Below are 14401 nucleotides of genomic sequence, written 5' to 3' on the forward strand. Positions count from 1 at the left end.
CTATTTAAGCCGATAATGTGAATGAGAAAAGATGAAAGAAATTGAAGTCGTATTCTTTAGTGTGTACACATGTATGATGTTTAGATTGGTTAATTGGATGATATCTAGTTCAACAATCTTATCAAAGATTAAGGGAGGGTTAGTTCACCTTTGGTTCAACTTCAAGTTCAAATTTAAATTCAAGTGAATGATCGAATTCAACTTCAAGTAAAAGTTGTAGTGTGGATGAGTTCAAGTGCACTGGAAAACAGTTTCCAGTGTTAGTGCCACTAAATGAAAAATATAACCAAACAAGAGGATGAGTTTAAAATATATATACTTTTATATATAATATGTTGTACATAGTTGGCTAAATATAGTAATCAAACTCAATTATTGTTTATGTGTGATATTGGTCAATTAATGTGGTTAATCTTTTAATCCAAACCCAAAGAGTTGTGATGACAACATATAAGTATTAGTCCCATGAAAGGATGTGTCGACAAGTGGAGGTGTCACTATGGTGATACCATAGAAGTTTTAGAAACTTCACTAAAATATCATTTATTTCATTAACATCTTATCAATAGAGAAAGAGAACTAAACACCCATCGGAATTGTCTGACTCCTCACCCACTGGCCACCACCTTTCTCTTTCTCCGACCATTAAAAAAAAATTCAAAAACATCCAGTTGTTGTTAGCGCACACATTCACTTCCAATTCCATTTTGTTTTGTTCCACTTGTGTAAACAAATGAGGAGCAAACAGAGAGAGTCACAATCAAATGGAGTCTTCTTGGTTTTGAAACTTGGTGGGTGCTGACGATTCAATGACGAAGCAGCCAAAGGGAAGGCAACATGGTATCAAATCGTGGATACACATATGATTGGGAAGACCAGTGACGATATGTTTCGGTCTCTGGTTCGTCGTGTAATTATTCACGATTTACTCATGAATTGTAAAGAATTAGATTGGACTGATTCCTGATACATTTCATCTATAAATGGAAATCAAAGTAGAATAAAAGTAATCGATGCCAAAATGAAGAAAATCGAAGGAAATCGAAACCAAAATGGGAGAAAATGAAATCAGAAGGATTTTTTGGGGAAAAGAGAGCAGTGAGAGGGAGGCTAGAAGGAGAAGAGAGAGAGAGGGAGGCCGAGAGAGAGAGCGAGTGCAAGAGAGAGAAGGATACCGAGAGGGAGAAGGGAAAGGGAGGCTGAGAGGGAGAGCGAGTGCGAGAAGGAGAAAAGAGCAAGAGAGGATTTTTTTTTCGGGAGGAAGAGATAGCGAGATGCTGTGTCCCGATGGCTTCAAGTGGATGGATCAAGATTTTGGGCGGAATCCTGATTCAGCCACTTAAGCCTTGCACAACTTCAAGTGAATTACATGCTTCATTCACTTGAACCCGATAGAGGTGCATTACTAATGGGTTTAAGTCAATGAAGCATGTAATAACATAACATGGACTTCAAGCTCATGTTGACTAACCCACCCTAGGTAAAAAAGATGGTCCTCTTAAAGCTAAATATGATGAGAAGATATTTGTGCTATGATTTTCACAGTTATGCATGAACAAGGATATCTCCAAAATTTGGAAACGAGTGAGAGCGTGCCCCTCGAGTGCAATTGTGGGCTAAGCACGACCGAGCGTGAAGGGGTGGCCCTACCATCCATTGGCCCCGCAGTAGACCCCACCCTGCCCTACCCTGCATCTCCGGCAACCCCACTGTCGTCAACACTGACTCCGACCACCGTCCCTTTGAGCCTGTGCTCTAGCGACTTCCAAAAACAAGAAGGTTGTTAAGCTTCAGGGATATGAAGAGTCGTTGATCTCAAGAAGACGAAGAGGCAAAGAGCCATTGAGCTCAAGTAGTCGAAGAGGCAGAGTCGAGAAGCAGAAAAAAGATTTTTTTTCTTTCTTACCGTTTTGATGTTACAAAAGCTGATATTAATATTAGAAACGGAAAAGGAAAAAAACATATTACAGCTGTACATGACACATGTACAAAATTAATAAAATCAATAAACCTTAATACATTGTTTACACTCTAATAAAGGTCATCACTTCCAGTAGTGGCCAGAGCTTCGACTGACGATCCGAAACATCCAACATCCCCGCAAGTGAACACTAGAAGTCCCTAACGGAAGAAAAAACTCGACTTGGACCACTGTTTCTCGGCGAAGGTGACAACAACTCTTTTTTCGCTTCTCCTAAAAAAAACATACTGTGATTATTAAGAGAGTCAACCGCATCTCCGGTCTGGTCGTTTGCATAAGTTTGACAAGTGAATTTAAGCTATCTTTGTTTACGTGCCACTAGTGGCTATCACAGCCTTCGCTCACCAATTTTCGTGCATTTCCAGTGTGGAGAAGGATGATTCATACGAGCTTTGGTCAGGTAACTCCATCTTCTTTTTCACAGTGACCACATTCCGTGGCCATCGGGAATGTCGGATTACCCAGCATCGGGATAGCTCTATTTCGGCCCAACTCTTCATCCCAGAATGCATGAACGGCAAATTCGGATGGATCGAGCTGACTAAAGCCTTATAGAGCTTCTCTCCATCCCAGACTTTGGTGAGTGAGCTGCACCTTCCCAACCCCCCCACTCTCCTGCTGAACACCTAGGAAAATCCCCATAAATTATCCGCCTACCTTCAAATCTCCTTCACGATGGGTGTCCTATGCTGGTGTGCTCATTCGTCATTAGTACCAGTCCCTAGGGGTGGCATCGAGCCGAGCCGAGCTCGAACCTGCCTATGTTTGTGCCAAGCTTGATTTAAATATTTCGAGCCGAGCTTCGAGCCGAACCTCGTCTCGAGCCTAAAATGGTTATCGAGCTTAAGCCCAAAATTTTTAACCGAGTTCGAGCCGAGCTTCGAGCCGAGTTCGAGTTCAAAATATATTTAAAATTTTCAAAAAAAAAAAAAAAAAAAAAAAAATATATATATATATATATATATATATATATTTTAAATTATATATAAAATTATGCATATATTTTACATAAAATTGGGTATGACCTCTACATAAAATTGGGTATAACCTATATATATAATACATGTATAAGATTGGGTATGACCTCTACTTAAAATTGAGCATAATCTATGTATATAATACTTATATAAAATTCGGCGTGACCTCTACTTAAAATTAGTCATAATCTATATACATAATACCTGCATAAATACTCCATAAAATTGTCTATACATTCCATAAACACTCCATTAAATTGTTTATACACTCCATACATTCCATAAAATAGTCTAAACACTCCATACAATGCATAACATTATGAATAAACTCCATACAATAATTAAACGCAACAAAATTAAATGAAATATTGCTATCAATTTACAATCACCAAATAAAAACTATAAATCCTTTAAATAAAATCCGATTACTATTAGAGACTTACTAGAAAATTACAAGAAATATTTTAATTTTTTCTTAGGAAAGTTAAATGGACCTCTTATTACCTTTTTTAAGGAAATAAATAAAAATTAATAATAAATATAATATATTATTATACTTATCGATAAATTTTTAATCAAATAAAATGTCAAACACAAAATTTCTATGAAAATTGCCTCATGCTAAAAGGATTCTATCACCATCTGTCAAATACTTATTCAAAATTTTTCTATACGGCTTTCTAGCCCATCTTGGCAAAAACATTTTACTTAGAAAATTATATGATTTTTTAACAATAATTTATAATTAGAAAAATAATTTCAAAAATCATGAGGCACTAATTGTCCCTATATTTCTACTAAAAATGTCTTTTCAAAATTTATTGAAAAAACCACTAATAGTATCTTGAAATGTATTTCTACTAAAATATATTTTCAATTTCTTCAAGAGCCATGAGGAAGGGTCAAAGAGTTTTTTTTTTCCTTGTTTGTGATATCAAACGTAGGGGTGGCTTCAAATAAATTATATATAAAATTATGCATACATTTAAAAAAAATAATGGTAGGGAAGTTCAGGATTGAATTTCAATAATGGATTAAAATGCACCAATATTAATATTTTTTATTCCAATTGTTGTCTAGCTTGTTTTGTAATTTTTGAATCTGGCCATAAATTTACTATGGCCTCCTTAGTGCCCCTAGATGAAAATTTATATCCTAGGAAAAACTAGATATATTTTTCCTATGATACATATTCCCAAAAAAACTTTTAAATAAAATCCTATTACTATTAGTGACTTATTAGAAAATTAAAAGAAATATTTTAATATTTTCTTAGGAAAGTTAAATGGACCTTTTATTGCCTCTTCTAGGGAAATAAATAAAAATTATTAATCAATCTAATATATTATTATACTTATTGATAAATTTTTAATCAAATAAAATGTCAAACACAAAATTGCAATAAAAATTGCTCCATGCTAAAAGTATTACAGCATCAACTATTAAATATTTATTGAAAAATTTTCTATACAGTTTTCTACCCTATCTTGGTAGGAAAATCTTACTTAGAAAATTATATGATTTTTAATAATAATTTTCAATTAGAAAAATATTTAAAAAAACATGAGACTCTAATAGTTCATAAAATCTTATTTCTATAAAATATATTTTTAATTTTTTCAAGAGCTATGAAGAAGGAGAGTTTAAGGAAAAAGGTTTTTTTTTTTGTTTGTTTTACTTTATGATCTCGCACGTGCAAAATCATCTTTGCGCGGGGGAGGGGATGATTTCTCGCTTGAACTCGCTGGTTCAGGTTTTTCATCGAGACAACGCGGAGGGAAGGGGGTTAGAACGCCGGGGAGGACCTATCGTCGGGGATGACGGCTGTGATGGCGGCGATGGTGACGGAAGTGGTGATGACGGAAACAGAGGCGACGGCGAGGAGAGGAAGAAATCGAACGGACGGCCACAGAGGAGACCGACGAGCAGCTGTCAACGACGGTAGAGGTGGCGACTACAACCGATGGGAGGGGCTTTGCGGTGACGAGGGGAGGAAAATTTCCCCCCCCCTCGCTCTCGCTCACGCTCCCACTCCCGCTCCCTCGCTCCCGACCCGATACCGATCCCTACTCACCTCGAGCCGGCTCACGAGCCGACGAACCTGGCTTCAGTCGAGCTCGACTTGTTAAGGTAAATGAGCCAATTTCAGAGCTCGAGCTTGATAGATAATGAATTGAACTGAGCCGGCACCCATCCGAACTCGAGCCGCTCGCGAGCCGGTTCAGTTCGAAGCCACCCCTACCAGTCCCGAAATTGAAAAATCTACCATCCTCCAATGGCTTGGAACTGAATTAAACATCCCATGCACCTCTAGAATTTCTTACCTGAGCTCCTAAACGTGGCTCGTTCACTTTTTCACCCAGTCGGACATGGCAGTAGCCCTCGCCTTCCCACCTCACCCCCTAGTGTCATTGAGATCTCGGAATGGCTTCATTCTGGCCAGTTTGGACAATGGGCAACCATCATTGGCTTACCGGTGAAATTATCCTCTTCAACTCCCTTCCCTCTTGCGAAAGACAACACTTCAGGTGCATCATTGTTGGCAATGCCCGATTCTAGGTTCAGATCACCTTTATCACCTTGGCAGATTTCTGATGTGGGGTGAATCATGTCTCTGATGAGTCATCTCGAGATGTCCTAGTCCAAATTGCCCTAGCTTTCTCTTTAAATTGGGGGGCGCCGCTATTAGGGTTTCGTGATCTTAATCCGAGCAGCATCTCAAGTTGCAGCCTGAGAGGTTAGAGAGAAGCACTAGTAAGTGTGTGATTTCTCTTGTAAACTATTTCATCTTCATAGTGGATTACTACAGTGGCAGAAGACAGGACGTAGTCTTACCTTAAGGCAAACCAGTATAAATCTTGTTGTGTTTTTTTATACTTGTTTTTTCCTTCTTTCGTGTTTATTATCATTGCTCTCGTTAGTTTGGAATTAGAGAGTCTAATTCCTAACACACTCCACTTCAGAAAATGCGGCCCTCCCCTTGCAACCCTGACACAACCAATGATGTTGCCCCAGAAGGCCCCTTGGCATGCCTGCCATGCTCGCCTCTGTTATCTCTTATCCACATGCAACAAAAGTCCACTCAGCACTCCCAACCACCCACATCATTGTGGAGGCGTTATAGTCCGAATTGTTGGATGGTAGGTCTAAACCCACACGACTAAGGAAGACCCACATATCTAAGAATATTATAAGATGGGTCACACGACCAAGGAAAGCCCACAAGATGGGCCCAAGCACATAAGAAGTAGGACCCACCATGATTACCACGAGCTAGCATCTTTATCACATAAGTTGGAAGATCAAGAATGACTCACACAAGCATCTTCATCTTATGGTCACGTCCTAGAAGAATTCTAGTTTGTGTTATGTTTGTCTTTTATCTATATTGAGTTATTTAATTATGCTAGGACTTATCTTTAAGTGTTAGAGTTTGGGTGTAATTAGGACAATGATAGTTTTATTGTAATTGGACTCTATTACTTTCCTCTATTATAAATAGAGGTTCATGTACTCTGATTATAATAAGTTAATTAAGTCAATGAAGTATTTATCTTTTCTATAAATGCAACATGGTATTAGAGCGGGTTCTGTGAGTTGACTTGGTCAACCCACAGAGATAATGAGATCTTTTTCTCTAAACCCTAATCCCTAAGTTTAGGTTCATAGTTACTTTTTTTCCAGTCCCTACACCCGTAGTTTACTTTACGATTTTAACCGCTATACTGAGATTTTAATATTTTAAATTATATATTGACAGAAATATATTTGAGTCTACTTTCTAAGGAAAAATAATTTTTTCCAATCGGATTTATCTACAAAGAGAAATCGATATTTGAATCAGCAAAGGTTAGATTGCAAAAGAGCTTCGAGCAACATCAGAAAGCATCAAATTCCAATGTATTTTATGCTATGAAGAATGAGAATTTATATGGATATATATATATCTATATACATATATATATATATATATCAAAATAAATGTCTGTAAGTCTATTCTCTTGCATATTCAACCAATTTTCAATGGGATTTATCTACAAAGAGAAATCAATATTTGAAGCAACGAAGGTCAGATTGAAAAAAAAAAGTCTGAGGAGCAATAGAAAGCTTCAACTTTCGAGGTATTTTATGCTATCAAGAATGAGAATTTATATGGAGAATTATATATCAAAAAAATATATGTAAGTCTATTTTCTTAACTATTCAACCAATTCTTGATATGATTTTTTTATAAGGAGATATTGATCTTGGAAGAGTCAATAGTCATACTAAAAAAAACAGAGAAACAATGCTAAGTTCGCCAGATGACAAAGACCGAAATCTATCAGATTATTTGTCTTCTGATAATTATATTTTATGAAGAGAAGTTATACTTGGATGAAATGTATTTAAGTCTAGTTTCTGAAGGAAAAAATTTCATGTCAATCTAATCTATATTTTAAGATATATTCGCATTGGAAGTATCAAAGGTCATGTTGGTATCCTGTTGCATTGAAAAATCCGAATTTAAGCCGATTGTTTTGCATCACTGTTTGAGTTGCTATATCAGGAAAATAACTCCCTTCTCCCTAGTTTAAGGGCTTATTACTATATCTTTGTTGTTTGGGTATATTGCTACATCTATGATATTTGGTTCAAGTTGGGATCACTGCCATTACATCCCAGCTTGAGGGAGAGAAGTAAAAGTACAAGAAAGAGGTATTTTATTCCATATGTTATGGATAAGTTTATGTGACCAAAATATTCAAGAAAGGGGGAGCACAAAAGATGAAGCTTTTGCATCTAAGAAAAAATATTTATATCGGATTATGATTATTTCATGGGTCCTTCTACAAGGATAATTATTTTGGTTCATATTATATGTGTTGGAAGATGGTCGTGTTACATTACAATTGCTGCTATTATGTCTCTATGGACGAGACATTATTATTGAAGAAAAGGTGGCCTCAGTACCTTTTTTCATACCATAATTTATTTGACTCTAAAAAATATCACGGTTGGGACACCATGAGAGTAGGTGCCCGGATTGGGATACCATGATAAATTTAACTCTCAACAAAATCACGGTTGGGATACCATGAGAGTCGGTGTCTGGATTGAGACACAATTATAAATAAACCCACTACCCCCTTGTAATGACTTTTATTACTCCTACCACTTTAGAGTCATTATCCTACGGAGGGACACGATGATGGACACTTCAGAGCAATGCCGATAGACACACTACCTATTGAAAAGGGAGTGTGCTCTACATCCTACATTAGGATTGGAGTGTGGAGCAATGTCTTATCGGCTAAAAGTGATTTTTACTCTCACTTATATGATGCTAGCAGGGCCTCATGGCAGGATGCAAAAGCGTGAGGTGAAGTGTTGGAAGATGAAGACATATTAGAAGATGTGCCATTTTATACAAAAAGATTCTATATATCATTTATAGCAAGCTGGGAGTTCTTGTTGTTCTCTCACCCCTAACTTGAGGGGGAGTGTTGGAAGATAGGCCCTAGCCCACACGACCAAGGAAGACCCACATATCTAAGAATATAAGATGGGCCACACGACCAAGGAAGGTTCACAAGATGGGCCCAAACACATAAGAAGTAGGACCCACCATGATTACCACGAGTTGGCATCTTTATCACCTGAGTTGGAAGATCAAGAAAGACTCACAAATGCATCTTTATCTTATGGTCACGTCCTAGAAGAGTTCTAGTTTGAGTTATGTTTGTCTTTTATCTATATTGACTTATGAAATTATGCTAGTACTTATCTTTAAGTGTTAGTGTTTGGGTGTAATTGGGACAATGATAGTTTTATTGTAATTGGACTCTACTACCTTCCTCTATTATAAATAGAGGTTCATGTACTCTGATTATAATAAGTTAATGAAGTCAATGAAGTATTTATCTTTTCCATAAATTCAATACGAACAACACAAGTTCAACCGTGAAACTTGGGCACAAATGTTTGAACTAGCTAAAGTGATGGGCGTTGTTTTCTTTGGGCCTCTTCCTTGGGACAAGCATCCCTCTGAGAACTAAAAGAAATACAAAAATGATCAATAATAGTGCTCTCGTGGAACGTTCGTGGAATTGGTTCATCGCAATGCCATGCATCTACTAGGAGCCTCTTTGCCTCCGCTAACTCCATCATTGGTGTTCTTCAAGAGAAGAAGGCCGTTTCTCTCCCCCTCAGTTTTGTTAGAGACATTTGGCCTTTGAAGGAACCCGTTTGGATTACTATGGACACCGTTGGCTCAGCAGGATGTATCCTCCTTATTTGGGACATTGGCGCTATAGAGGTCATGGACAACTTTCGGGGTAATTAATCTCTTGGTGTCAAACTGTGAGACAAGTGTTCGAGCAACACTTGGTGTCTTGTGGAAGTCTATGGGACCACTAGACACAATGAGAGGCACCTCTTTTGGGACGACCTTCTCTTGGTATGTCAGAGATGGCTAATCCCTTTGCTCCTTGCCGAGGATTTTAACGTGACTCGATTTTGCCATGAGAAGTCTTCGCAGTCTCAAAGGATCATTACCTCCATGAGACTCTTTGCTGATTTTGTTGGGTGTTGGGATCTTGATGAAATCGCCTTATCTGGGAAGACTTTCACTTGGTCCAATGACAGACAACCCCCTCTCATGTCAAAGCTTGACCGATTCCGCATCAACGAGCATTGGCTTCAGCTCTATAGCAATGCAACTAGCAAAGTTCTTGGTCGTGCAGTTTCGGATTACTGGCTGATCATGGTGGATACTCACTTCAATAGTTGGGGACCCCCGCCTTTTAGATTCAACAATGCTTGGCTTAATGATGTCATCCAATTCTTTTGGATGAAGATTATTGTTGTAGGTCTGAGTGGGTGGTCCCTCCTGGAGAAACTCAAGCTTCTCAAGCTGCTATTGCGCACATGGTCCTTGGAGTGCCAATCCTTCTGTTCGGCTAAGAAGCCTTTGTCCTTTCCCAGGGTGGCCACCCTTGACTCTGATGAGGAGTCCAAATGTCTGATCCCCTCTGAAATGGCTCAACGCTATGCCCTTCAAGGTCAATTGCAAGCCATAGCTCACAACGATCTCGTGCATTGGAAGCAACACACCCTTTTCAAGTGGCTCTCGAAGGGGGATGCGAACACAAAGTTCTTCCATGCTGTTGCCACAACTAGGAGGAGAGCCACCCGGATAACCTCTCTTTGCATCAATGGTGATGTTACCTCGGACCGGTCTCTTATTTCTAACACTTTAGTGAGATTTTTTGTAGGTCTCTATATTGCATGCCAGTTAGTTCGACCATTCTTCCCAAGTGTTAATATTTTGGTTATCCTCGTGACAGTAGCCGATCTTATTGAGCTTCCCTTCTCCAACCGAGAAATTAAGAAAACTGCTATGGTCCTCCCTTTGGACCGAGCCTCGGGTCTGGATGGGTACAATAGCGAATTTTACTATTAGTGTTGGTCCTTCATTGGCGAAGACATCACACTAATATGGTCCATTCATTCTACTGCCATGTCATTGTTTTCAAGAGTATTTGGGCTTCATACATTGCCTTTATTCCCAAGAAAGATGGAGGGCAAACTTTAGATTTTTGGCCTATTAGCCTCACCACCAATGCTTATAAAGTGATTACTCGTCTCACAAACCGTCTCCTTGCAGTGCTTACAGTTGTCATACATCAGGGGCAAAGTGCCTTCATCAAGTGGTGTAATATCCTGGATTCGACAATGGCGTGCCATGAGCTCCTTCACCACTTCAAGACCTTGAAGCTCCCTAGGTTTATCCTCAAGCTTGACTTTGAGAAGGCCTTTGACAGAGTTAATTAGAAGTTGTTGGACAGTCTTCTAGAAAAAAATGGGGTTTAGAGACAAGTGGCGATTCTGGATCCAAAGCTGCATCTCCTTAACCAGCAATCCAGTGCTTCTAAATGGGACAATGTATGGCTACTTTAAGGGAACTCGTAGCATCCGTCAGTGAGACCACTGGTTCCCATTGCTTTTCAACGTGGTGGCTGAATATCTTTTCTCTCGGATTTACTTGGCCAAAGAATTGGGGTGACTCCTCCCTACTGCAAGCTCAGAGGTGTTTGACATTCTAATTCTTTATTTTGTGGATAACACAATTTGCTTTGGTGTGGGCACCATGGATCAGATCCAACGGTTGTGTTTTGGTTCTCCTTAATCAACTAGTAGTTTGAACGTGTTTCTTGCTATTGTGTCACGTGTGATGAGGGAATTTTGGTCTCGTGCTACATTTGATGGTCTAATGAGGGATGGCGGAGTTGTAGCATTTGTAATGACTTCTGAAAATTTTTGAGTAGTGATAATTTTTTTGCTTGTTGTAGGCTTTCTAGTGTGTTTTTTTAGGATTTGGAGCTTCAATAGATTTCTCCAATGTTTTATTTCCTTCAAAAGATCTCCTTCAAGTCTATAGGTTGGTGATGTTGGTTTTAAACTCATGAAGCTAGCTAGGCTTCTCGTGGATAAAACAGTTGCAAGGAGACAGACCTTACACACTTTATGGTCCGGTCATGCATTCTCTGTTTCTACACTCAACTTGCCTTCCTGCTTTAATTTCCCTCTGCAAAAATACACCACGTACACCCAACTGTACCATAAAAACCTTCTCGTCACGGCAGTTCTCATTTCGTCAGACCTTCTCACAGCAATAGCAACCGCAACCACAACCAGAATATGAAGACGATTGGAAAAGTTCTCGTGATATGAAAAGCACTTGTGCTCACAGTTGGGAAAATCTTGAGTTTGACTTGTGGTTGTATGTATAAGGGGTCGTTGATAAGTTCACTACTTGTCTGAATCTCGAGCTCTGGGTGAAAATGGCGGCAAAGGCAACTAGTGATCCGAACTCCCCTCCTCAAGTTCATTTTGTAGATATTCATCAGGTCGTCCCTGAAGAAGAGCCGGCGGCTGTCGATGATCATCGAAGATTGTTTAACAAACCCTGGAAGTTCAAAGATCAGAGGAGATCACAAAGAAGCTTCAGCCGACAGGTTTCGCTGGAGACCGGGATTTCGGTACTTGACCGGGAAACCAAGGCCGGTAAGGATGAGAGGAAGATTCTTCGGAGCGGCAGGAGCTTAGGAGGATTCACTTCCGCCAATGGCGGATCTGCAGAAGGAAGGAAAGGAGATTTCAGCATTTTCAGGACAAAATCTGCCATCCACAAACAGAATAGCATGCTACCGATCAGAAAAGATGCAGATGGGGATGCTGTTAAGGCGGATTTGATGGGAGTTCTGGATGATTCGACTAAACAAAGTGTTCCCATTAATGCCGGAAGATACTTCGCCGCCTTGAGGGGTCCTGAACTCGACCAAATTAGGGTAAGAGCTAGAGCTCTACGCAGTACTTTTCCCTTAATAATGCAACATCTGTAATACTTACAAAATGTTCAAATATTAAAAAAACTGTAGCAGTTTATAAGAACTTCAAGGCTGGTCGAATTTTTTATTTTGTAATCATGCCTGCAGGAATCAGAAGATATACTTCTCCCAAAGGACGAGAAGTGGCCATTCCTCCTCCGATTCCCAATCGGTTGCTTTGGTATCTGCCTCGGCCTCAGCAGCCAATCAATTCTGTGGAGAACTCTTGCATCAAGCCCCGCAACCCAATTTCTTCACATAACCCCCATCATCAACCTCGTCCTCTGGCTCCTTGCCCTCGCCGTCCTCCTCTCCGTCTCTCTAACCTACGCCCTCAAATGCGGCTTCTACTTGGAAGCCGTACGGCGAGAGTACTACCACCCCGTCAGGATCAACTTCTTCTTCGCGCCGTGGATCGTATGCCTGTTCCTTGCCATCGGTGTGCCGCCCGCGCTGGTTGCCCATGACCGGTTGCACCCCGCAGTTTGGTGCATCTTCATGACGCCGATTTTCTTCCTCGAACTGAAAATTTACGGCCAGTGGCTGTCGGGAGGAAGGAGGCGGCTCTCCAAGGTAGCCAACCCTTCTTCACATCTGTCAGTGGTGGGGAACTTTGTGGGGGCGATCTTGGCTTGTAAGGTGGGATGGAAGGAGCCGGCCAAGTTCTTGTGGGCGGTCGGATTTGCTCACTATTTGGTGGTATTCGTGACGTTGTACCAGAGGTTGCCGTCGAGCGAGGCTTTGCCCAAGGAGCTGCACCCCGTGTATTCCATGTTCATCGCTGCACCCTCGGCTGCAAGCATTGCTTGGGAAGCCATCTACGGGGAGTTCGACGGATTGTCGAGGACCTGTTACTTTATCGCGTTGTTCCTGTACATCTCCCTTGTGGTTCGCCTCAATTTCTTTTGGGGATTCAAGTAAGTCTGGTTCCATTAATCTGTTCCAAATCTATTCAGGCTCTGGACCTTATGAACCTTGAAGTTAATTTCTGCACGCAGGTTTTCTGTAGCATGGTGGTCTTACACTTTCCCCATGACAACGGCCTCTCTAGCGACCATCAAATACGCAGAACAAGTTCCCTGCGTTCTTAGCAAGGTACTCGCCGTGGCACTCTCCCTCATGTCGTCCACCGTGGTTTCAGTCTTGTTCGTCTGCACTCTCCTCCACGCCTTCGTGTGGAAGTCCTTGTTCCCCAACGACCTCGCCATCGCCATCACCAAGAAAAAGATAATGCATCACGGCAAGGAGAAGAAGGCAGCAAAGAAGCCTTACGATATCAGGCGCTGGACCAAGCAGTCGCCTCTTTCCCTGGTCTCCGCCATAACAAAGAATGGAGGTAAAGGGTGTTAGGAGGATTTTCATGGAACCAAAGAAGACGTAGGTTCCCCACTTAATTGTTCTACTAGCTAGGATCGGCTCAGTTGTTTTTTTTTTTTCCTTTATATAAAGTTTAAACACAATAAATCGCATTTCTATTCTACTACTCCTATTTGACTATTTGGGCACTTACAAAGAAGAGCAACATGAAGACGAATGCAACAACTATTACATTGTAATCATGGTTAGTTTTGGTCATCACAACATCGATCCCTTTAGCTGGGGGATTAACCCTAGTTATGATTTCTCTCACATTTTGATAGTTGGAGGTTGGATTCAACCTCAATCTAGTCCCAACACATTTTGGTTTTGTCCGTTCAATTTAGCTCCCCTCATGAGGTCTAGTTCAAAATCTAAAAGGCTTATTAAGCCTAAAATGAGACCCATTTTTTCTCAATTTTTTGGGTTTGACATAAAAGTAATTTTTTTATTTAATTATTTTTTAAAATAATATCGAGAAAAATAGATGTGATTCAAATTAGTTAAATGAAATATTTAAAAAACAAATTAAAGACTTATTTTGAACCAATTTATTCATTATGTTATATTGTATTTTATTTAGTTGTGGATTTTTTTAATTAAAATAATTTTCTCTTACTGAGGTTGAAGATACCTTCCAACTAGAGTAGTTAATCGTTTCAACCCAACCTAGATTGGTTTGGTTTGATATTACTGGCACTAACATAATTAATAAA

The 14401-nt window shown here is 39.8% G+C and overlaps 2 protein-coding genes across 2 annotated transcripts; both read left to right on the forward strand.

The window, feature by feature from the left end:
* The first annotated feature begins 9499 nt into the window (after positions 1-9499).
* Positions 9500-10402, forward strand: LOC137935355 (uncharacterized). Its single transcript, XM_068780016.1, has one exon. The coding sequence runs from the start codon at positions 9500-9502 to the stop codon at positions 10400-10402; it is 903 nt and encodes a 300-aa protein (XP_068636117.1).
* Positions 10403-11783: 1381 nt separating this feature from the next.
* LOC137935356 (guard cell S-type anion channel SLAC1) lies at positions 11784-13679 on the forward strand. The gene is made up of 3 exons (XM_068780018.1): positions 11784-12290; positions 12438-13246; positions 13328-13679. The coding sequence occupies exons 1-3, from the start codon at positions 11784-11786 to the stop codon at positions 13677-13679; spliced, it is 1668 nt and encodes a 555-aa protein (XP_068636119.1).
* Positions 13680-14401: the final 722 nt, after the last annotated feature.

This window comes from Aristolochia californica, unplaced genomic scaffold (assembly GCF_029961685.1).
Source record: "Aristolochia californica isolate CCGP_79_NKW_82.1479 unplaced genomic scaffold, dmAriCali1.0.hap1 SCAF_6, whole genome shotgun sequence".
NCBI classification, from domain to species: Eukaryota; Viridiplantae; Streptophyta; class Magnoliopsida; order Piperales; family Aristolochiaceae; genus Aristolochia; species Aristolochia californica.